Raw genomic sequence first — 26284 nt, forward strand, 5'->3', positions numbered from 1 at the left:
TCTGTAGAACAGGCGGAGATCACACAAACTCCACTCTCTCTGTAGAACAGGGGGAGATCATACAAACTCCACTCTCTCTGTAGAACAGAGGGAGATCACACAAACTCCACTCACTGTAGAACAGGGGGAGATCATACAAATTCCACTCACTCACTCTGTAGAACAGGGGGAGATCACACAAACTCCACTCACTCTGTAGAACAGGGGGAGATCACACAAACTCCACTCACTCACTCTGTAGAACAGGGGGAGATCACACACACTCACTCACTCTGTAGAACAGGTGGAGATCACACAAACTCCACTCTCTCTGTAGAACAGTGGTAGATCACACAAACTCCACTCACTCTGTAGAACAGGGGGAGATCACACAAACTCCACTCTCTCTGTAGAACAGTGGTAGATCACACAAACTCCACTCACTCTGTAGAACAGTGGTAGATCACACAAACTCCACTCACTTTGTAGAACAGGGGGAGATCACACAAACTCCACTCACTCTGTAGAACAGGGGGAGATCACACAAACTCCACTCACTCTGTAGAACAGGGGGAGATCACACAAACTCCACTCACTCACTCACTCTGTAGAACAGGGGGAGATCACACAAACTCCACTCACTCTGTAGAACAGGGGTAGATCACACAAACTCCACTCACTCTGTAGAACAGGGGGAGATCATACAAACTCCACTCACTCACTCTGTAGAACAGGGGGAGATCACACAAACTCCACTCACTCTGTAGAACAGGGGGAGATCATACAAACTCCACTCACTCACTCTGTAGAACAGGGGGAGATCACACAAACTCCACTCACTCTGTAGAACAGGGGGAGATCACACAAATTCCACTCACTCTGTAGAACAGGGGGAGATCACACAAACTCCACTCACTCTGTAGAACAGGGGGAGATCACACAAACTCCACTCACTCACTCTGTAGAACAGGCGGAGATCACACAAACTCCACTCACTCTGTAGAACAGGGGGAGATCACACAAACTCCACTCGCTCACTCTGTAGAACAGGGGGAGATCACACAAACTCCACTCACTCTGTAGAACAGGGGGAGATCACACAAACTCCACTCACTCTGTAGAACAGGGAGAGATCATACAAACTCCACTCACTCTGTAGAACAGGGGGAGATCATACAACATCCACTCACTCACTCTGTAGAACAGGGGGAGATCACACAAACTCCACTCGCTCACTCTGTAGAACAGGGGGAGATCACACAAACTCCACTCACTCTGTAGAACAGGGGGAGATCATACAAACTCCACTCACTCACTCTGTAGAACAGGGGGAGATCACACAAACTCCACTCACTCTGTAGAACAGGGGGAGATCATACAAACTCCACTCACTCACTCTGTAGAACAGGGGGAGATCACACAAACTCCACTCACTCTGTAGAACAGGGGGAGATCACACAAACTCCACTCACTCTGTAGAACAGGGGGAGATCACACAAACTCCACTCACTCACTCTGTAGAACAGGGGGAGATCACACAAACTCCACTCACTCTGTAGAACAGGGGGAGATCACACAAATTCCACTCACTCTGTATAACAGGGGGAGATCACACAAACTCCACTCACTCACTCTGTAGAACAGGGGGAGATCACACAAACTCCACTCACTCTGTAGAACAGGGGGAGATCACACAAACTCCACTCACTCTGTAGAACAGGGGGAGATCACACAAACTCCACTCACTCCGTAGAACAGGGGGAGATCACACAAACTCCACTCTCCCCCCCCAAAGTGCGATGGCCTCACCTCCGACCGCAGCGTTAGCCGGGTCGGCCTGGCAGAGTCCACCGGGAGCGTTGGGGGTGCCGGCAAACGCAGCGGGGACACCGTAGCTCAGCGCCGCTCGCAGCTTCACCTTCAGGACGCTGGGGAAAGACGCAGACGGTTAGACATGTTGATGAGTCTATGGGTAGTGCTGAGTCTATGGGCAGTGTTGAGTCTATGGGTAGTGTTGAGTCTATGGGCAGTGTTGAGTCTATGGGTAGTGTTGAGTCTATGGGTAGTGTTGAGTCTATGGGCAGTGTTGAGTCTATGGGCAGTGTTGAGTCTATGGGCAGTGTTGAGTCTATGGGCAGTGTTGAGTCTATGGGCAGTGTTGAGTCTATGGGCAGTGTTGAGTCTATGGGCAGTGTTGAGTCTATGGGCAGTGTTGAGTCTGTGGGTAGTGTTGAGTCTATGGGTAGTGTTGAGTCTATGGGCAGTGTTGAGTCTATGGGTAGTGTTGAGTTTATGGGCAGTGCTGAGTCTATGGGCAGTGTTGAGTTTATGGGTAGTGCTGAGTCTATGGGTAGTGTTGAGTCTATGGGTAGTGCTGAGTCTATGGGTAGCGTTGAGTCTATGGGTAGTGCTGAGTCTATGGGCAGTGTTGAGTCTATGGGCAGTGTTGAGTTTATGGGCAGTGCTGAGTCTATGGGTAGTGTTGAGTCTATGGGTAGTGTTGAGTCTATGGGTAGCGTTGAGTCTATGGGTAGTGCTGAGTCTATGGGTAGTGCTGAGTCTATGGGTAGCGTTGAGTCTATGGGTAGTGCTGAGTCTATGGGTAGTGTTGAGTCTATGGGCAGTGTTGAGTTTATCGGCAGTGCTGAGTCTATGGGTAGTGTTGAGTCTATGGGTAGTGTTGAGTCTATGGGCAGTGTTGAGTTTATGGGCAGTGCTGAGTCTATGGGTAGTGTTGAGTCTATGGGTAGTGTTGAGTCTATGGGTAGTGTTGAGTTTATGGGCAGTGCTGAGTCTATGGGCAGTGTTGAGTCTATGGGCAGTGTTGAGTCTATGGGTAGTGTTGAGTCTATGGGCAGTGTTGAGTCTATGGGCGGTGTTGAGTCTATGGGCAGTGTTGAGTCTATGGGTAGTGTTGAGTCTATGGGCAGTGTTGAGTCTATGGGCAGTGTTGAGTCTATGGGCAGTGTTGAGTCTATGGGCAGTGTTGAGTCTATGGGCAGTGTTGAGTCTATGGGCAGTGTTGAGTCTATGGGTAGTGTTGAGTCTATGGGCAGTGTTGAGTCTATGGGCGGTGTTGAGTCTATGGGCAGTGTTGAGTCTATGGGTAGTGTTGAGTCTATGGGCAGTGTTGAGTCTATGGGCAGTGTTGAGTCTATGGGCAGTGTTGAGTCTATGGGCAGTGTTGAGTCTATGGGCAGTGTTGAGTCTATGGGCAGTGTTGAGTCTATGGGCAGTGTTGAGTCTATGGGCAGTGTTGAGTCTATGGGTAGTGTTGAGTCTATGGGCAGTGTTGAGTCTATGGGTAGTGTTGAGTCTATGGGCAGTGTTGAGTCTATGGGCAGTGTTGAGTCTATGGGCAGTGTTGAGTCTATGGGTAGTGTTGAGTCTATGGGCAGTGTTGAGTCTATGGGTAGTGTTGAGTCTATGGGTAGTGTTGAGTCTATGGGCAGTGTTGAGTCTATGGGCAGTGTTGAGTCTATGGGCAGTGTTGAGTCTATGGGCAGTGTTGAGTCTATGGGCAGTGTTGAGTCTATGGGCAGTCTTGAGTCTATGGGCAGTGTTGAGTCTATGGGCAGTGTTGAGTCTATGGGTAGTGTTGAGTCTATGGGCAGTGTTGAGTCTATGGGCAGTGTTGAGTCTATGGGTAGTGTTGAGTCTATGGGCAGTGTTGAGTCTATGGGTAGTGTTGAGTCTATGGGCAGTGTTGAGTCTATGGGTAGTGTTGAGTCTATGGGCAGTGTTGAGTCTATGGGCAGTGTTGAGTCTATGGGCAGTGTTGAGTCTATGGGCAGTGTTGAGTCTATGGGTAGTGTTGAGTCTATGGGCAGTGTTGAGTCTATGGGTAGTGTTGAGTCTATGGGTAGTGTTGAGTCTATGGGAGTGTTGAGTCTATGGGCAGTGTTGAGTCTATGGGCAGTGTTAAGTCTATGGGTAGTGTTGAGTCTATGGGCAGTGTTGAGTCTATGGGAGTGTTGAGTCTATGGGCAGTGTTGAGTCTATGGGCAGTGTTGAGTCTATGGGCAGTGTTGAGTCTATGGGCAGTGTTGAGTCTGTGGGTAGTGTTGAGTCTATGGGCAGTGTTGAGTCTATGGTGCAGTGTTGAGTCTATGGGTAGTGTTGAGTCTATGGGTAGTGTTGAGTCTATGGGCAGTGTTGAGTCTATGGGCAGTGTTGAGTCTATGGGTAGTGTTGAGTCTATGGGCAGTGTTGAGTCTATGGGCAGTGTTGAGTCTATGGGCAGTGTTGAGTCTATGGGCAGTGTTGAGTCTATGGGTAGTGTTGAGTCTATGGGCAGTGTTGAGTCTATGGGAGTGTTGAGTCTATGGGTAGTGTTGAGTCTATGGGAGTGTTGAGTCTATGGGTAGTGTTGAGTCTATGGGCAGTGTTGAGTCTATGGGCAGTGTTGAGTCTATGGGCAGTGTTGAGTCTATGGGTAGTGTTGAGTCTATGGGCAGTGTTGAGTCTATGGGCAGTGTTGAGTCTATGGGAGTGTTGAGTCTATGGGCAGTGTTGAGTCTATGGGAGTGTTGAGTCTATGGGTAGTGTTGAGTCTATGGGCAGTGTTGAGTCTATGGGAGTGTTGAGTCTATGGGTAGTGTTGAGTCTATGGGCAGTGTTGAGTCTATGGGAGTGTTGAGTCTATGGGTAGTGTTGAGTCTATGGGCAGTGTTGAGTCTATGGGAGTGTTGAGTCTATGGGTAGTGTTGAGTCTATGGGAGTGTTGAGTCTATGGGTAGTGTTGAGTCTATGGGCAGTGTTGAGTCTATGGGCAGTGTTGAGTCTATGGGTAGTGTTGAGTCTATGGGCAGTGTTGAGTCTATGGGCAGTGTTGAGTCTATGGGCAGTGTTGAGTCTATGGGCAGTGTTGAGTCTATGGGCAGTGTTGAGTCTGTGGGTAGTGTTGAGTCTATGGGTAGTGTTGAGTCTGTGGGTAGTGTTGAGTCTATGGGTAGTGTTGAGTCTATGGGTAGTGTTGAGTCTATGGGAGTGTTGAGTCTATGGGCAGTGTTGAGTCTATGGGCAGTGTTGAGTCTATGGGCAGTGTTGAGTCTATGGGCAGTGTTGAGTCTGTGGGTAGTGTTGAGTCTGTGGGTAGTGTTGAGTCTGTGGGTAGTGTTGAGTCTATGGGTAGTGTTGAGTCTATGGGTAGTGTTGAGTCTATGGGAGTGTTGAGTCTATGGGCAGTGTTGAGTCTATGGGCAGTGTTGAGTCTATGGGCAGTGTTGAGTCTATGGGCAGTGTTGAGTCTATGGGCAGTGTTGAGTCTATGGGCAGTGTTGAGTCTATGGGCAGTGTTGAGTCTGTGGGTAGTGTTGAGTCTATGGGTAGTGTTGAGTGTATGGGTCTCAGTGTTGAGTCTATGGGTAGTGTTGAGTCTATGGGCAGTGTTGAGTCTATGGGTAGTGTTGAGTGTATGGGTCTCAGTGTTGAGTCTATGGGCAGTGTTGAGTCTATGGGCAGTGTTGAGTCTATGGGCAGTGTTGAGTCTATGGGCAGTGTTGAGTCTATGGGCAGTGTTGAGTGTATGGGTCTCAGTGTTGAGTCTATGGGCAGTGTTGAGTCTATGGGCAGTGTTGAGTGTATGGGTCTCAGTGTTGAGTCTATGGGCAGTGTTGAGTCTATGGGCAGTGTTGAGTCTATGGGCAGTGTTAGTCTATGGGCAGTGTTGAGTCTGTGGGTCTCAGTGTTGAGTGTGTGGGACCTTCTTACCTGTACGTGAGTCTGTGCGAGCCGCACGGTCGCTCGCCCGCCCGTCCGTCCGTAACATCCACCCCGGCGCACACGCGTGTCGACGCTGCCAGAGCTACACGCGTGTGCACACACACACGAGCGCGCGGCACAAAGATAAAGCGATCTCACTCACACACACACTCACACTCACTCACACACGCACTCCCACACTCACTCACTCACACACTCACGCACTCACACACTCACACACTCACTCACACACACACTCACTCAAACACACACTCACACACTCACTCACACACTCGCACTCAAACACACACTCACTCACACACTCACATTCACTCACTCACACACACACTCACACTCACTCACACACACTCACTCACACACACTCACACACTCACACACTCACACACTCACTCACACTCACTCACACACACTCACACACTCACACTCACACACACTCACACTCACACACTCACACACACTCACACACACTCAAACTCACACTCACTCACACACACACTCACACACTCACTCACACACACAATTACACTCACTCACTCACACACTCACACACTCACTCACACTCACACACTCACTCACACACTCACTCACTCACACACTCACACACTCACACACGCACACACACACTCACCCGCACTCACACACTCACACACCCACACTCACTCACACACTCACACACACACTCACTCACTCACACACTCACACACTCACACACTCACTCACACTCACACACTCACTCACACACTCACTCACTCACACCCGCGCTCACTCACTCACACACTTACTCACACTCACTCACTCACACACTCACACACACACTCACTCACACACTCACACACTCACACACACTCACACACTCACACATCATTAATGTCCGAGCACTCCCAGCCCAGTGGTGGACGTCGTGGTGGACGTCATGTTGTACGTCATGGTGGACGTTGTGGTGGTAGTGGTGAACACTGTGGTTATTACAGTGGTGGTGGTGGTTGTGGTTATTATGGTGGTGGTGGTTGTGGTTGTGGTAATTACGGTGGTGGTGGTGGTGGTGGTTGAGGGTGGTGCAGGGGCTGTGTTGCTGGAGGCTGCGATATTTGTCCAGAATTTCCTCCGGATCTGGATCCAGTTTGGAGGCAGCAGCGACGTCCTTCCCTGGTTAGGAAACACACAGACACACACACACAGACACACACACAGACACACACAGTCAGACACACACACAGACACACACACACAGACACATACACACAGTCAGACACACACAGTCAGGCACACACAGTCAGACACACACACACAGACATATACACACACAGACATACACACACAGTCAGACACACACAGTCAGACACACACACACAGACATACGCACACACAGAGACACAGTCAGACACACAGAAAGACACACAGACAGACACACACACAGACACACAGTCAGACACACACACACAGACATACAGCCAGACACACACACAGACACAGACATACACACACAGACACACAGTCAGACACACACACAGACATACACACAGACACACACACAGTCAGACACACACACAGACATACACACACAGACATACACACACAGACACAGACATATACACACACACAGACACGCACAGACACAGACATACACAGATACACAGTCAGACACACACAGACACACGCACACAGACACACACAGTCACACACACACACAGTCAGACACACACAGTCAGACACACAGTCAGCCACACACAGACACACACAGGCACACACAGAGACACACACACAGAAACACAGTCAGACACACACACAGACATACACACAGACACACACACAGTCAGACACACACAGACACACACAGAGACACACACACAGACACACAGTCAGACACACACAGACACACACAGTCAGACACACACAGACACACACAGAGACACACATACATACAGACACACAAACACACGCACACAGACACACACAGAGACACACAGACATACACACACAGACACAGACATATACACATACACAGACACAGACATACACAGATACACAGTCAGACACACACAGACACAGACACACGCACACAGACACACACAGTCAGACACACACAGACAGACACACACACAGACACACAGTCAGAAACACACAGACACAGACATATACACACACATACACACAGTCAGACACACACAGACAGACATACACACAGACACACAGTCAGACACACACAGACACAGACACACGCACACAGACACACACAGTAAGACACACACAGACACAGACAGACACACAGTCAGACACACACAGACAGACACACACACAGACACACAGTCAGACACACACAGACGCACACAGACACACAGTCAGACACACACAGACATACAGACACAAACACACATACACACGCACACAGACATACACACACACAGACACACACACAGACACACACAGTCAGACACACAGAGTCAGACACTCACACACACAGGCATACACACACATACACACACCCAGACACACACAGTCAGACACACACAGTCAGACACTCACACACACATAGTCAGACACACACAGTCACACACACACACAGACACACACACAGACATACACACACACAGAGACACATACACACACACACAGACAGACATACAGAAACACACACAATCATACAGACACACACAAACATACACACACACAGACACACACAGGTAAAGGTCCCCCCTGCCCCCGTGTAGCCTCCACAGACTGTCGGGACAAGTGCTGTTTGTTATTAGTAGGGAAGTGGGGGGTGGATGGGTGGCCAGCAGTCACGTGGTCAACAGAATCTCAAGTCGTCATCGTCAGAAACACAAAAAACATGGTAGAGTTGTATTTTTCGGTAAAGTCACGTGGGTCAAAAATAAAAATAATAGAAATAAAATAAAAAAAATCACGACGTTTCGGAGGTAACACAAGCTTCCGTCTTCAGGTGGAACCGTCACAGCACGATAGCTGTATCAAGTAAAGAGAAATTCCAATAGACCCCGAGCTTGTATATATACTGGTTGAATTTTAATTTTATTTTTTACCTACGTGACTTTACCGAAAAAACCTAACAGTATGAATCCTTGCAGTCACGAAAGCTTCAAATCTAGAACTACCACTACTACTACACTACCACTACTACTACAATACTACTACCACTACTACACTACTACTACCACTACTACTACTACACTACCACTACTACACTACCACTACTACCACTACTACTACCACTACTACTACACTACTACACTACTACTACCACTACTACTACTACCACTACTACTACACTACTACTACCACTACTACACTACTACTACCACTACTACTACCACTACTACACTACCACCACTACTACTACTACCACTACTACTACTACCACTACTACTACTACCACTACTACTACTACCACTACTACTACACTACTACTACTACCACTACTACTACCACTACTACTACTACCACTACTACTACCACTACTACCACTACTACACTACTACTACCACTACTACCACTACTACTACTACACTACTACTACAATACTACTACCACTACTACACTACTACTACCACTACTACTACCACTACTACACTACCACTACTACCACTACTACTACCACTACTACTACACTACTACCACTACTACTACCACTACTACTACACTACTACTACCACTACTACTACAACTACTACTACCACTACTACACTACCACTACTACTACTACCACTACTACACTACTACTACACTACTACTACCACTACTACACTACTACTACCAGAGGTGTGGACTCGAGTCATGTGACTTGGACTCGAGTCGGACTCGAGTCAGACTCGAGTCATGAATTTGATGACTTGCGACTCGACTTGGACTTGCATAACAATGACTTTGTCCCACCTCTGACTACTACCACTACTACTACCACTACTACACTACCACTACTACCTCTACTACACTACTACTACCACTACTACACTACTACACTACCACTACTACCACTACTACTACTACCTCTACTACACTACTACTACCACTACTACTACTACCACTACTACCACTACTACTACTACCACTACTACACTACTACTACCACTACTACTACCACTACTACTACCACTACTACACTACTACTACTACCACTACTACTACCACTACTACACTACGACTACTACTACTACCACTACTACTACCACTACTACACTACTACTACTACCACTACTACTACCACTACTACACTACGACTACTACTACTACCACTACTACTACCACTACTACACTACTACTACTACCACTACTACTACCACTACTACACTACGACTACTACTACTACCACTACTACTACCACTACTACTACTACCACTACTACTACCACTACTACTACCACTACTACACTACTACTACTACCACTACTACTACCACTACTACACTACGACTACTACTACTACCACTACTACTACCACTACTACTACCACTACTACCACTACTACTACCACTACCACTACTACACTATGACTACTACTACTACCACTACTACACTACTACTACCACTACTACTACCACTACTATTTTTATTTTACTTTTATTAATTTTAATTTTATTTTTTACCTACGTGACTTTACCGAAAAAACATAACAGTATGAATCCTTGCAGTCACGAAAGCTTCAAATCTAGGAGAGTTGTATTTGTGCGCGCGCATAGTGTGAAGCAATGTGTTTGCCTTTCCCATACTTTGTACTCAAATTATGTTTGTCGTTGTTGCAGTGTGTGTGTTGTTGTTGTTGTCGTTGTTGTATTGTGTGTGTTGTTGTTGTTGTCGTTGTTGCATTGTGTGTATTGTTGTTGTTGTTGTAACGCTATAACCCCCCCCCCCCCCCCGTACATCCGTGGCGGGAAAAAAACCAAGAAGTGCTTCATAGCTCATCGGATTCCTCTTTGCCGCAAAGCATCAATAAACATTGTGACGCTCACTGACGATGAGTCTGTGAGTCTCTGTGTGAGTCTACGGGTCTCTGTGTGAGTCTCGGGGTCTCTGTGTCAGTCTGTGAGTCTCTGTGTGAGTCTCGGGGTCTCTGTGTCAGTCTATGTGTCTCTGTGTGAGTCTACGGGTCTCTGTGTGAGTCTATGTGTCTCTGTGTGAATCTATGTATCTCTGTGTGAGTCTATGGGTCTCTGTGAGCGTCTATGTGTCTCTGTGTGGGTCTACGGGTCGCTGTGTGAGTCTATGGGTCTCTATGCGAGTCTATGGGTCTCTGTGTGAGGCTATGTGCGCGTCTCTGTGTCTCTGTGTGAGTCTCTGTGCGAGTCTACGGGTCTCTGTGCGAGTCTACGGGTCTCTGTGCGCGTCTATGGGTCTCTGTGCGAGTCTATGGGTCTCTGTGCGAGTCTATGGGTCTCTGTGCGAGTCTACGGGTCTCTGTGCGAGTCTACGGGTCTCTGTGTGAGTCTACGGGTCTCTGTGCGCGTCTACGGGTCTCTGTGCGAGTCTACGGGTCTCTGTGAGAGTCTACGGGTCTCTGTGCGAGTCTACGGGTCTCTGTGCGAGTCTACGGGTCTCTGTGCGAGTCTACGGGTCTCTGTGCGAGTCTACGGGTCTCTGTGCGCGTCTACGGGTCTCTGTGCGAGTCTACGGGTCTCTGTGCGAGTCTACGGGTCTCTGTGCGCGTCTGTGGGTCTCTGTGCGAGTCTACGGGTCTCTGTGCGAGTCTACGGGTCTCTGTGAGAGTCTACGGGTCTCTGTGCGAGTCTACGGGTCTCTGTGCGAGTCTACGGGTCTCTGTGAGTCTACGGGTCTCTGTGCGAGTCTACGGGTCTCTGTGAGTCTACGGGTCTCTGTGCGAGTCTACGGGTCTCTGTGAGTCTACGGGTCTCTGTGCGAGTCTACGGGTCTCTGTGTGAGTCTACGGGTCTCTGTGCGCGTCTACGGGTCTCTGTGCGAGTCTACGGGTCTCTGTGCGAGTCTACGGGTCTCTGTGCGAGTCTACGGGTCTCTGAGTCTACGGGTCTCTGAGTCTACGGGTCTCTGAGTCTACGGGTCTCTGTGCGAGTCTACGGGTCTCTGAGTCTACGGGTCTCTGTGAGTCTACGGGTCTCTGTGCGCGTCTACGGGTCTCTGTGCGAGTCTACGGGTCTCTGTGCGAGTCTACGGGTCTCTGTGCGAGTCTACGGGTCTCTGTGCGAGTCTACGGGTCTCTGTGCGCGTCTACGGGTCTCTGTGCGAGTCTACGGGTCTCTGTGAGTCTACGGGTCTCTGTGCGAGTCTACGGGTCTCTGTGCGAGTCTACGGCTCTCTGTGCGAGTCTACGGGTCTCTGTGAGAGTCTACGGGTCTCTGTGCGAGTCTACGGGTCTCTGTGCGAGTCTACGGGTCTCTGTGCGAGTCTACGGGTCTCTGTGCGAGTCTACGGGTCTCTGTGCGCGTCTACGGGTCTCTGTGCGAGTCTACGGGTCTCTGTGCGAGTCTACGGGTCTCTGTGCGCGTCTACGGGTCTCTGTGCGAGTCTACGGGTCTCTGTGCGAGTCTGTGGGTCTCTGTGCGAGTCTACGGGTCTCTGTGCGAGTCTACGGGTCTCTGTGAGAGTCTACGGGTCTCTGTGCGAGTCTACGGGTCTCTGTGCGAGTCTACGGGTCTCTGTGAGTCTACGGGTCTCTGTGCGAGTCTACGGGTCTCTGTGAGTCTACGGGTCTCTGTGCGAGTCTACGGGTCTCTGTGAGTCTACGGGTCTCTGTGCGAGTCTACGGGTCTCTGTGTGAGTCTACGGGTCTCTGTGCGCGTCTACGGGTCTCTGTGCGAGTCTACGGGTCTCTGTGCGAGTCTACGGGTCTCTGTGCGAGTCTACGGGTCTCTGAGTCTACGGGTCTCTGAGTCTACGGGTCTCTGAGTCTACGGGTCTCTGTGCGAGTCTACGGGTCTCTGAGTCTACGGGTCTCTGTGAGTCTACGGGTCTCTGTGCGCGTCTACGGGTCTCTGTGCGAGTCTACGGGTCTCTGTGCGAGTCTACGGGTCTCTGTGCGAGTCTACGGGTCTCTGTGCGAGTCTACGGGTCTCTGTGCGCGTCTACGGGTCTCTGTGCGAGTCTACGGGTCTCTGTGAGTCTACGGGTCTCTGTGCGAGTCTACGGGTCTCTGTGCGAGTCTACGGCTCTCTGTGCGAGTCTACGGGTCTCTGTGAGTCTACGGGTCTCTGTGCGAGTCTACGGGTCTCTGTGAGTCTACGGGTCTCTGTGCGAGTCTACGGGTCTCTGTGCGAGTCTACGGGTCTCTGTGCGAGTCTACGGGTCTCTGTGCGAGTCTACGGGTCTCTGTGCGAGTCTACGGGTCTCTGTGCGAGTCTACGGGTCTCTGTGCGAGTCTACGGGTCTCTGTGCGAGTCTACGGGTCTCTGTGCGAGTCTACGGGTCTCTGTGCGAGTCTACGGGTCTCTGTGCGAGTCTACGGGTCTCTGTGCGAGTCTACGGGTCTCTGTGCGAGTCTACGGGTCTCTGTGCGCGTCTACGGGTCTCTGTGCGAGTCTACGGGTCTCTGTGCGAGTCTACGGGTCTCTGTGCGAGTCTACGGGTCTCTGTGCGAGTCTACGGGTCTCTGTGCGAGTCTACGGGTCTCTGTGCGAGTCTACGGGTCTCTGTGCGAGTCTACGGGTCTCTGTGCGCGTCTACGGGTCTCTGTGCGAGTCTACGGGTCTCTGTGCGCGTCTACGGGTCTCTGTGCGAGTCTGTGGGTCTCTGTGCGAGTCTACGGGTCTCTGTGCGAGTCTGTGGGTCTCTGTGCGAGTCTACGGGTCTCTGTGCGAGTCTACGGGTCTCTGTGCGCGTCTACGGGTCTCTGTGCGAGTCTACGGGTCTCTGTGCGAGTCTACGGGTCTCTGTGCGAGTCTACGGGTCTCTGTGCGAGTCTACGGGTCTCTGTGCGCGTCTACGGGTCTCTGTGCGAGTCTACGGGTCTCTGTGCGAGTCTACGGGTCTCTGTGCGAGTCTACGGGTCTCTGTGAGTCTACGGGTCTCTGTGCGAGTCTACGGGTCTCTGTGCGAGTCTACGGGTCTCTGTGCGCGTCTACGGGTCTCTGTGCGAGTCTACGGGTCTCTGTGTGAGTCTACGGGTCTCTGTGCGAGTCTGTGGATCTCTGTGCGAGTCTGTGGGTCTCTGTGCGAGTCTACGGGTCTCTGTGTGAGTCTACGGGTCTCTGTGCGAGTCTACGGGTCTCTGTGTGAGTCTACGGGTCTCTGTGCGAGTCTGTGGGTCTCTGTGCGAGTCTACGGGTCTCTGTGCGAGTCTACGGGTCTCTGTGCGAGTCTACGGGTCTCTGTGCGAGTCTACGGGTCTCTGTGCGAGTCTACGGGTCTCTGTGCGTGTCTACGGGTCTCTGTGCGAGTCTACGGGTCTCTGTGCGAGTCTACGGGTCTCTGTGCGAGTCTACGGGTCTCTGTGCGAGTCTACGGGTCTCTGTGCGCGTCTACGGGTCTCTGTGCGAGTCTACGGGTCTCTGTGCGAGTCTACGGGTCTCTGTGTGAGTCTACGGGTCTCTGTGCGAGTCTGTGGATCTCTGTGCGAGTCTGTGGGTCTCTGTGCGAGTCTACGGGTCTCTGTGTGAGTCTACGGGTCTCTGTGCGAGTCTACGGGTCTCTGTGTGAGTCTACGGGTCTCTGTGCGCGTCTACGGGTCTCTGTGCGAGTCTACGGGTCTCTGTGCGAGTCTACGGGTCTCTGTGCGAGTCTACGGGTCTCTGTGCGAGTCTACGGGTCTCTGTGCGCGTCTACGGGTCTCTGTGCGAGTCTACGGGTCTCTGTGAGAGTCTACGGGTCTCTGTGCGAGTCTACGGGTCTCTGTGCGAGTCTACGGGTCTCTGTGCGCGTCTACGGGTCTCTGTGCGAGTCTACGGGTCTCTGTGCGAGTCTACGGGTCTCTGTGCGAGTCTACGGGTCTCTGTGCGAGTCTACGGGTCTCTGTGCGAGTCTACGGGTCTCTGTGCGAGTCTACGGGTCTCTGTGCGAGTCTACGGGTCTCTGTGCGAGTCTACGGGTCTCTGTGCGAGTCTACGGGTCTCTGTGCGAGTCTACGGGTCTCTGTGCGAGAGTCACGCGACCACGGGGAGAGAGAGAGAGGGAGCGACGCCTTAAACAGCAAATAAGCAGGCGTCAGGGTCGGGATCGACCCGACGACCTCCTGCACACCAAGTGAGGTAGTCAACATCTCCTAGCCACCGTGATGATGAGAGAGAGAGAGACACGCAAACTCCAAATATACAGCAGCAGCAGGCATCAGGGTCGGGATCGAGTCCACGACCTCCTGCACACCAGGCGACGTAGTTAACATCTCCTAGCCACCATGATGATGAGAGAGAGAGAGACACGCAAACTCCAAATATACAGCAGCAGCAGGCATCAGGGTCGGGATCGAACCCACGACCTCCTGCACACCAGGCGAGGTAGTCAACATCTCCCCGGGCCTCACCCAGCCACCACACGCATCAGGCAAACCGGATCGATGATTCCAATCCTGTTCCCGAGGTCGCCAGGGGCTGCCCCGATGTCAAATACCGATCCACCCCGACCCGACAACCGTCAGGCTAGAAATTAAGGAGCTGGCCTTTGCATCTGCTGTCGTTAAGCGAGCAATGAGTGGTCGACAACAGTGACAAAGATCCCCCGAATAGACTTAGCAGACTGTCGGGGCAAGTGCTGTTAGCGAGCACCTATGAAGGCCGGCACGGCACACGAGGGGGTGGGTGGCCAGCACCACGCCCGGCCGCCTTTGTCTCCCCAGTGGCGGTGATTACTACACACCGCACCAGGTACTCGTTTGAGGCTGAGTCGACCTGGGGGAGGCCCAGGACCGGTTTAGATAGTCGTCACTGGTGTTGGCCGTGAGCGGGAATGGAACTCGGGTCGCCGGGTTTGTAGCGCAGCGTAGCGCTAACCACTACACCGCCGCACACACGCACAGACACACACGCACGCACGCACGCATGCACAGACACACACACGCACGCACAGACACACACACGCACGCACAGACACACACGCATGCACAGACGCACCGCTGATGATGACACATACCGACGGCCTGTTCTGTCGATAGCGCGACACGCACACAAACACACGCACACACACGCACACACACGCACACACACGCACACAGACACACACACACACGCACGCACACAGACACACACACGCACACACACATACACACATACAAAGACAAAGATCCCCCGTATAGCCTTAACAGACTGTAGGGGCAAGTGCTGTTAGCGAGCACCTATGAAGGCCGGAACGGTACACGAGGGGGTGGGTGGCCAGCGCCACGCCCGACCGCCTTTGTCTCCCCAGTGGCGATGTTTACACACCGCACCAGGTACTCATTTAAGGCTGAGTCGACCTAGGGGAGGCCCAGGACCGGTTCAGATAATCGTCACTGGTGTTAGCCGTGAGCGGGAATCGAACTCGGGTCGTTGGGTTCATAGCGCAGCGCGCTAACCGCTACACTAACACAGACACACACACGCACACACACCCACACAGACACACACACGCACACAGACACACACACGCACACACACATACACACATACACACACAGACACACACACGCACACACACCCACACACACACAGACACACACACAGACACACACACGCACACACACATACACACATTCATCTGTCGAACCCCCGCCCCCCAACCCCTTCGCTGTCAAATCTCAAGATCGTCCGTCACAGCGGCAAAAGAATTGGCGTGGGGATTGTTGTTGTTGTCGTCGTTTGTTGACGAGGTCTTTAGCACGGCGGCAGCTGGGGGAGGGGGAGGGGGGCGTGTGTTCAAGGATGGCCGTGACGATACGGAGGGCGACACGTCACCGGCACGCGAGTGTGTGCGTGTGTGTGTGTGCGTGTGTGTGCGTGTGTGCGTGAGTGTGTGCGTGAGTGAGTGAGTGTGTGTGCGTGTGTGTGTGCGTGTGTGCGTGAGTGTGTGCGTGTGTGTGTGTGCGTGTGTGTGCGTGTGTGCGTGAGTGAGTGAGTGTGTGTGCGTGTGTGCGTGTGAGTGTGCGAGTGTGTGCGAGTGTGTGCGTGTGTGTGTGACTGTGTGCGTGTGTGTGTGTGTGTGCGCATGCGTGTGTGCGTGTGTGCGCGCGTGCGCATGCGCGTGTGAGTGTGTGCGTGCGTGCGCGTGCACATGCGCGTGCGAGTGTGTGCGTGTGCGTGCGCGTGTGTGTGCATGCGTGTGTGTGCGTGTGTGTGCGCATGCGTGTGCGTGTGTGCGCGTGTGTGTGCGTGTGTGTGTGTGCGTGTGCGTGTGTGTGTGAGTGTGTGTGCGTGTGTGTGTGCGCGTGTGAGTGTGTGTGTGTGTGTGTGTTTGCGTGAGTGTGTGTGCGTGTGTGTGTGCGCGTGTGTGTGCGTGTGTGTGTGTGTGCGTGTGTATGTGACTGATCGACGCCCGGGTGCGATCAAGAGATGGCTCCCTATTGGTCAACCACGTTATGTATGCCGATGATTTGGTAATAGCTGCTCATTCAGAAGAGGAGTTGGAGACGCTGCTGCTGAGACTGGAGCGTGCCACTAAGAGGTGGGGCCTTACCATCAGCCCCACCAAAACTAAGCACCTGCCTGGGTATTTTGTACCATCGGGCACTCCACCCCCACAACTCCCAATCGGTGATGGGGCAGTTGTGGAGAGAGTGGAGAGTTTCCCATACCTGGGCAGTGTGCTTATGACCGGCTCCAGTTTATCAGCAGAGGTCTCACTCCGAATCAGTCGAGCGGCAATATCTTTTCATCGGTTGCGTAACGCTGTGTGGAAGCTACCTGGTCTGTCGCTCCGCACGAAGCTTCAGGTCTTCTCGGCCACGGTCATTCCCTCCCTTCTCTACGCTTGCGAAACGTGGACCCCCCTAGTGGAGCATCTTCGCCGGTTGGAAACATTTAGGCTGGCCTGCCTACGATCCATCCTGGGTTTAACCAGGCTGGATTGTGTGAGGAGCTCACAAGTCCTTGAAAGATCTGGGCAAAGTCCCATCAGTGAGCTCCTCCGGCAGGCAAGGCTGCGTTGGCTGGGTCATGTAGCCCGCATGCCCAGCCACCGCATGCCTAAACAGCTTTTGTTCGGCCGGATCGAGGGGGCTAAACGGGCGCGGCACGGGCTAGAGAAGAGATGGAGTGATGTGGTACAGGAGGACGTGGAGCTGAGTGGACTTGCCGATGACTGGTACCAGCGGTGTCAAGATCGGCCTCAGTGGAGGAGGCTCGTGAAGGACGCTACTGGGCAGTTGGAGGCAGTCGCCCTCCAACAACAACGGAGGGCGGAGGAGCGACGCTCACAACAACGAGCGGAGCACCGGGTGGCTAAAGCACAGCAAGTTGGCACAGTAGGGGGCACAGGTGGTGCATCAGCCAGTCATCTCGGTCATCTCGGTCAGTCGACCCGTGGCACCTGGGTCTGCCCCGTGACCTCCAGCCAGCGGGCGTTCGACACTTCACGTGGCCTCAAGGTGCACATGGCCTGGCACAAGCGTCGTGGTGACGTCACCGCCACTTAGTGGCGAATGGCGGTTGTTGTTGTTGTTGTTGTGTGTGTGCGTGAGTGTGTGTGCGTGTGTGTGTGTGCGTGAGTGTGTGTGCGTGAGTGTGTGTGCGCGTGCGCGTGTGTGCGTGTGTGTGCGTGTATGCGTGTGCGTGTGTGTGTGTGCGTGAGTGTGTGTGCGCGTGCGCGTGTGTGCGTGTGTGTGCGTGTATGCGTGTGCGTGTGTGTGCGTGCGTGTGCGTGCGTGTGCGCGCGTGTGTGTGCGTGTGTGTGTGCGTGTGTGTGTGCACGAGTGTGTGCGTGAGTGTGTGTGTGTGCGTGTGTGTGTGCGTGCGCGAGTGTGTGCGTGAGTGTGTGTGTGTGTGTGCGTGAGTGTGTGTGTGTGTGCGTGCGTGTGTGTGCGACCTCACCGACGGGCACGGCGACCTTTGCGGGAGATACCGGCTTTTCCTTCTTTTTGGAGCCGCTCGACCCTGGACGGACAAAGTACCGAGAGAGAGAAAGAGAGAGAAAGAGAGAGAGAACGTAGCCACCACCGGCAAATGAAACCAGAAAACATCAGAAACAAATTAAACTTCATTTTTATGTTACCAGGTTAAGGCGCCACTGAGTTGCTACGTTGTGAGTGGCGACGCTGACAACACAAATTATAGCAGCTCCACCAAGTGGTGGATCGTCATCGTCATCATCGTCGTCATCATCGTCGTCATCATCGTCATCGCCATCAACATCGTCATCATCATCATCGTCCTCAACGTCATCGTCATCGTCGTCGTCATCGTCATCATCAACGTCATCATCGTCATCGTCATCATCATCATCGTCATCGTCGTCATCATCATCGTCAACATCATCATCGTCCTCAACGTCATCGTCGTCATCATCATCATCGTCATCATCGTCATCGTCGTCATTGCGTACAAATCTACAGCAGCATCCAAATAACGCATGACGTCGCTTCTAAACGTGGAGGGGGAATACCGGAGGACCCGGTGAAAAAGTACTGCCCTCAGACACCAGCTCTGTGATACACACTTCCACGGGCCGCTCTGTGCGGACCGGAGCGTCACCCGCAGAAGGTCGACCTCAGACACTAGCTCTGTGATACACACTTCCACGGGCCACTCTGTGCGGACCGGAGCGTCACCCGCAGAAGGGTCGACCTCAGACACTAGCTCTGTGATACACACTTCCACGGGCCACTCTCTAAGAGCACGGAGGCTCCTGGGCGGTCCCCGCGTCTCGCGACGACGTCGCTACGCCGACAGCGGTGCAGCCGGGAGGGGATGAACGCCGACGCCGTAGTTTGCAGTTCACCTTTCGGCTTCGAGGAGATTTTCTTCCACCAGGGCCTGGACTTCTCCAGCTTCTCGTCATCGGTGGCCGCGCGATCCTCCTGCGTCGAAGCGAGAGCAATAAGGGTCAGTTCGCTGTACATAGAATCAACACTGCCCATAGACTCAACATTACCCAGAGACTCAACACTACCCATAGACTCAACACTGCCCATAGACTCAACACTACACATAGAATCAACACTACACTACCCATAGACTCAACACTGCACATAGACTCAACACTGCACATAGACTCAGCACTGCACATAGACTCAACACTACACATAGAATCAACACTACACTACCCATAGACTCAACACTACCCATAGACTCAACACTGCCCATAGACTCAACACTACACATAGAATCAACACTACACTACCCATAGACTCAACACTACCCATAGACTCAACACTGCACATAGACTCAGCACTGCCCATAGACTCAACACTGCACATAGACTCAGCACTGCCCATAGACTCAACACTGCCCATAGACTCAACACTGCCCATAGACTCAACACTACACATAGACTCAACACTGCCCATAGACTCAACACTGCCCATAGACTCAACACTGCCCATAGACTCAACACTGCCCATAGACTCAACACTGCCCATAGACTCAGCACTGCCCATAGACTCAACACTGCACATAGAATCAACACTGCCCACAGACTCAACACTACACTACCCATAGACTCAACACTGCCCACAGACTCAACACTGCCCATAGACTAAAACTGCCCATAGACTCAGCACTGCCCACAGACTCAACACTACACTACCCATAGACTCAACACTGCCCATAGACTCAACACTGCCCATAGACTCAACACTGCCCATAGACTCAACACTGCCCATAGACTCAACACTGCCCATAGACTCAACACTGCCCATAGACTCAGCACCGCCCATAGACTCAACACTGCCCATAGACTCAACACTACCCATAGACTCAACACTGCCCATAGACTCAACACTGCCCATAGACTCAACACTGCCCATAGACTCAACACTGCCCATAGACTCAACACTGCCCATAGACTCAACACTGCCCATAGACTCAGCACCGCCCATAGACTCAACACTGCCCATAGACTCAACACTGCCCATAGACTCAACACTGCCCATAGACTCAACACTGCCCATAGACTCAGCACTGCCCATAGACTCAACACTGCCCATAGACTCAACACTGCCCATAGACTCAACACTGCCCATAGACTCAACACTGCCCATAGACTCAACACTGCCCATAGACTCAACACTGCCCATAGACTCAACACTGCCCATAGACTCAACACTACCCATAGACTCAACACTACCCATAGACTCAACACTGCCCATAGACTCAACACTGCCCATAGACTCAGCACTGCCCATAGACTCAACACTGCCCATAGACTCAGCACTGCCCATAGACTCAACACTGCCCATAGACTCAACACTGCCCATAGACTCAACACTGCCCATAGACTCAGCACTGCCCATAGACTCAACACTGCCCATAGACTCAACACTGCCCATAGACTCAACACTGCCCATAGACTCAACACTGCCCATAGACTCAACACTGCCCATAGACTCAGCACCGCCCATAGACTCAACACTGCCCATAGACTCAACACTGCCCATAGACTCAACACTGCCCATAGACTCAACACTGCCCATAGACTCAACACTGCCCATAGACTCAACACTGCCCATAGACTCAACACTGCCCATAGACTCAGCACCGCCCATAGACTCAACACTGCCCATAGACTCAACACTGCCCATAGACTCAACACTGCCCATAGACTCAACACTGCCCATAGACTCAGCACTGCACCATAGACTCAACACTGCCCATAGACTCAACACTGCCCATAGACTCAACACTGCCCATAGACTCAGCACTGCACCATAGACTCAACACTGCACCATAGACTCAACACTGCCCATAGACTCAACACTACCCATAGACTCAACACTACCCACAGACTCAACACTGCCCATAGACTCAACACTACCCACAGACTCAACACTGCCCATAGACTCAACACTACCCATAGACTCAACACTGCCCATAGACTCAGCACTGCCCATAGACTCAACACTGCCCATAGACTCAACACTGCCCATAGACTCAACACTACCCACAGACTCAACACTGCCCATAGACTCAGCACTGCCCATAGACTCAACACTGCCCATAGACTCAGCACTGCCCATAGACTCAACACTGCCCATAGACTCAACACTGCCCATAGACTCAACACTGCCCATAGACTCAGCACTGCCCATAGACTCAACACTGCCCATAGACTCAACACTGCCCATAGACTCAACACTGCCCATAGACTCAACACTGCCCATAGACTCAACACTGCCCATAGACTCAGCACCGCCCATAGACTCAACACTGCCCATAGACTCAACACTGCCCATAGACTCAACACTGCCCATAGACTCAACACTGCCCATAGACTCAACACTGCCCATAGACTCAACACTGCCCATAGACTCAACACCGCCCATAGACTCAGCACCGCCCATAGACTCAACACTGCCCATAGACTCAACACTGCCCATAGACTCAACACTGCCCATAGACTCAACACTGCCCATAGACTCAGCACTGCACCATAGACTCAACACTGCCCATAGACTCAACACTGCCCATAGACTCAACACTGCCCATAGACTCAGCACTGCACCATAGACTCAACACTGCACCATAGACTCAACACTGCCCATAGACTCAACACTACCCATAGACTCAACACTACCCACAGACTCAACACTGCCCATAGACTCAACACTACCCACAGACTCAACACTGCCCATAGACTCAACACTACCCATAGACTCAACACTACCCATAGACTCAACACTACCCACAGACTCAACACTGCCCATAGACTCAACACTGCCCATAGACTCAACACCGCCCAAAGACTCAACACTGCCCACAGACTCAACACTGCCCATAGACTCAACACTGCCCAAAGACTCAACACTGCCCACAGACTCAACACTACCCATAGACTCAACACCGCCCAAAGACTCAACACTGCCCATAGACTCAACACTGCCCATAGACTCAACACTACCCATAGACTAACACTGCCCATATCCTCAACACTGCTCATAGACTCAACACTACCCATAGACTCAACACTACCCATAGACTCAGCACCGCCCATAGACTCAACACTACCCATAGACTCAACACTACCCATAGACTCAACACTACCCATAGACTCAACACTGCCCATAGACTCAACACTACCCATAGACTCAACACTACCCATAGACTCAACACTACCCATAGACTCAACACTGCCCATAGACTCAACACTGCCCATAGACTCAACACTGCCCATAGACTCAACACTGCCCACAGGCTCAACACTACCCATAGACTCAACACTACCCATAGACTCAACACTGCCCACAGGCTCAACACTGCCCATAGACTCAACACTGCCCATAGACTCAACACTGCCCACAGGCTCAACACTGCCCACAGGCTCAACACTACCCATAGACTCAACACTACCCATAGACTCAACACTGCCCACAGGCTCAACACTACCCATAGACTCAACACTGCCCATAGACTCAACACTGCCCACAGGCTCAACACTACCCATAGACTCAACACTACCCATAGACTCAACACTGCCCACAGGCTCAACACTGCCCACAGGCTCAACACTACCCATAGACTCAACACTGCCCATAGACTCCCAGGACCGGTTCAGATAATCGTCACTGGTGTTGGCCGTGAGCGGGAATCGAACGCGGGTCGCCGGGTTCATAGCGCAGCATAGCGCTAACCGCTGCACCACCGCTCCCCATAATACATACAACACACACACGAACGTCACTCCTCCACGTGGAGGAAACGACGCCTTGCTATTGGCCGGGAACACGTTTCATGAAGAATTCTCTCTGGTGTGTGTGGAGCAGAGGTCCCTTGCAGAAGGAGGAGACCAGAGCGTCACTGAGAGGAAAGGTACCTCGGTGATCTCTCTGCGATATCCGTGGGTTGCTCTGAGCGGATCCAAGCATCACATGAAGAAGAAGGGATATCAGAGGTAGGTCTGTGATGTCTACTTCTGTGGGACATTCTGTGTGGCTCAAAGCATCACTTGAAGAAGAAGTGATCTCAGAGGTAGATCTGTGAAGTCCGCTTCTGTGGCAACATTCCGTGTGGCCCAAAGCATCACTTGAAGAAGAAGGGATATCAGAGGTAAGTCTGTGATGTCCACTTCTGTGGGACATTCCGTGTGACCCAAAGCATCACTTGAAGAAGTGATATCAGAGGCAGGTCTGTGAAATCCGCTTCTGTGGGACATTCCGTGTGGCCCAAAGCATCACTCGAAGAATAAGGAACCTCAGAGGTAGATCTGTGAAGTCCGCTTCTGTGGGACATTCCGTGTGGCCCAAAGCATCACTCGAAGAATAAGGAACCTCAGAGGTAGATCTGTGAAGTCCGCTTCTGTGGGACATTCCGTGTGGCTCAAAGCATCACTTGAAGAAGAAGTGATCTCAGAGGTAGATCTGTGATGTCTACTTCTGTGGGACATTCCGTGTGGCTCAAAGCATTACAGGCGCACGGGTGTCTGGGAAAACGATCGCCGGTCAATCCGTCACGGTGAAGCGTCGCGCGTGGGCGATGGGGGGGGATGGGGGTGGGGGCCGATTTTGCTCCTCGCCAATGCAGACGAATCGACGGCAGCCACCCACCCCCCGCTCCCCCACCTCCCCACACCCCCCCACCCTCTCTACCCGCTCCGCAAACGACCACGAGCCGTTTAACACACGAGCCGGGGCCGATTGCCTGTCCGATCGAAAGCGGCAATTAGTGCCAGAATTGAATCCGAATCGCCAATTCGTTCATGGATGCGGCGCAGGTTTTTAAGAAATGTTTAGTCAGTCGGTCGGTCGTTGGGACGGTCGGTGAAACGAGTTCGACTTCAGCGTTGAACCGGCAGGCAGGTAGGCAGGCACGCGGAACGACGGACGTCGGGAGGGGGGGGGGGGTTCCCGTTGGCGAAAGCGAGGGGCGCCCCCGGCTTCAGCGGAAACAAAATAAACGTCGAAAAAAGAAATGGGGGGGGGGGGGGGGCCCGAAAAAAAAGTCAACCGCGTCGAAATCTGGGGCAAGAGACAAGCCGCGCAGAGAGAGAGAGACAAGAGCCTGGAGACAAACATCCGGGTCGTTCTGTGTTCCCCCGGGAAAGTCGCTCCGGCCCTGCAAGCCACCATCGTTCCCACCTCGAGCCCTGGCCGTTGTACGTTTCAGTCGCGTTGCTTGGCTACGGTTCGACAACGGTAGCGTTTGCAAAGGGCGGGGGGAAAAAAAAAAAAAAAAAAAAAAAAAAAAAAAAAAAAAAAAAAAAAAAACCTGCTCGGAGGACGTCGATTTCCCGGAATCCTCCAACGTGAGCAGCGTGAAGTCCCCGAGGTCCGGGATGGATTCTGGAGAGCGCGACAGCTCGGGGAGACCCGGAGCGGCACGCGGAGCGGACGACGCGGCGGCGGCGATGACAGCCGTCCCGGCCGCTCCGGGCGCTCCGGAAACCAGGAGCAGCATCGCCTCCGGGTCGACGAACATCGCGGTCCGGTTCCCCGGCCGGTTCCAGCTCGCGTCGCTCACGGCTCGCCGCGTCACGGCGGAGGAGGAGGAGGAGGAGGGGGTGGGTGTCGGAACGTCGGACGAGGAGGGGTCGTGGTCACGGGTGGAATGCGGCGACGACGACGACGATTGTCCCTCGTCGAAGAGCTTCAACCTCGTCGACGGTCGCATGACCGGAGCCGAGCAGACGCGGAGAGGCCTCGTTGCTGATGGAGGGAAAGGAAAACAAGTATAACCCGTAAAAACAAAGTTTTTCACTCTAAATCCTTTATACGTGTGGCGGCTAGAGTCCTCTCGTCCTCTGGCTTGAGATGGCTGCCACCTATGGGTCAGATGATTGCATGGCAGCATTAAGCATTTGGTAATTAAATATAATATTTTTGTCCAACGAGTCTGTGTGCAAAATGTCAGCTCGATTGGATCACGGGAAGTGGGTTAAAAAACGACCGAAAGATTTGCACGGTCCTAAGCAAGCAAGCAATTGAACTTAATATAAAGGATTTAAAAACCAATACAGTGAAAAGCCCCCTTCATACAGTGAGGGAAAAAAGTACTTGATCCCCTGCTGATTTTGTACATTTGCCCCACTGACAAAGAAATGATCAGTCTATAATTTCAATGGTAGGTTTATTTGAACAGTGAGAGACAGAATAACAACAACAAAATCCAGAAAAACGCACGTCAAAAATGTTATAGATTAATTTGCATTTTAATGAGGGAAATAAGTATTTGACCCCCTCTCAATCAGAAAGATTTCTGGCTCCCAGGTGTCTTTTATACAGGTAACAAGCTGAGATTAGGAGCACTCTCTTTAAGAGTGTGCTCCTAATCTCAGCTCGTTACCTGTATAAAAGACACCTGTTCACAGAAGCAATCAATCAATCAGATTCCAAACTCTCCACCATGGCCAAGACCAAAGAGCTCTCCAAGGATGTCAGGGACAAGATTGTAGACCTACACAAGGCTGGAATGGGCTACAAGACCATCGCCAAGCAGCTTGGTGAGAAGGTGACAACAGTTAGTGCGATTATTCTCAAATGGAAGAAACACAAAAGAACTGTCAATCTCCCTCGGCCTGGGGCTCCATGCAAGATCGATAATGCTGTTGTTT

General features: G+C 52.2%; 1 protein-coding gene across 1 annotated transcript in view; it reads right to left on the reverse strand.

Annotated features, from left to right (window-relative positions):
- Window positions 1-26284, reverse strand: part of LOC144951233 (uncharacterized) — a 50482-nt gene that overhangs the window by 8964 nt on the left and 15234 nt on the right. The window contains exons 10-15 of the mRNA XM_078881382.1: window positions 24943-25379; window positions 19523-19601; window positions 18616-18678; window positions 6733-6849; window positions 5692-5785; window positions 1789-1907 (exon numbers count right to left, since the gene is read on the reverse strand). Of these exons, the coding sequence (XP_078737508.1) occupies window positions 1789-1907; window positions 5692-5785; window positions 6733-6849; window positions 18616-18678; window positions 19523-19601; window positions 24943-25379 (909 nt within the window). The remainder of the gene's footprint in view (window positions 1-1788; window positions 1908-5691; window positions 5786-6732; window positions 6850-18615; window positions 18679-19522; window positions 19602-24942; window positions 25380-26284) is intronic.

The sequence above is a fragment of the Lampetra fluviatilis genome, chromosome 61 (assembly GCF_964198595.1).
Source record: "Lampetra fluviatilis chromosome 61, kcLamFluv1.1, whole genome shotgun sequence".
In the NCBI taxonomy this organism is placed as follows: Eukaryota; Metazoa; Chordata; class Hyperoartia; order Petromyzontiformes; family Petromyzontidae; genus Lampetra; species Lampetra fluviatilis.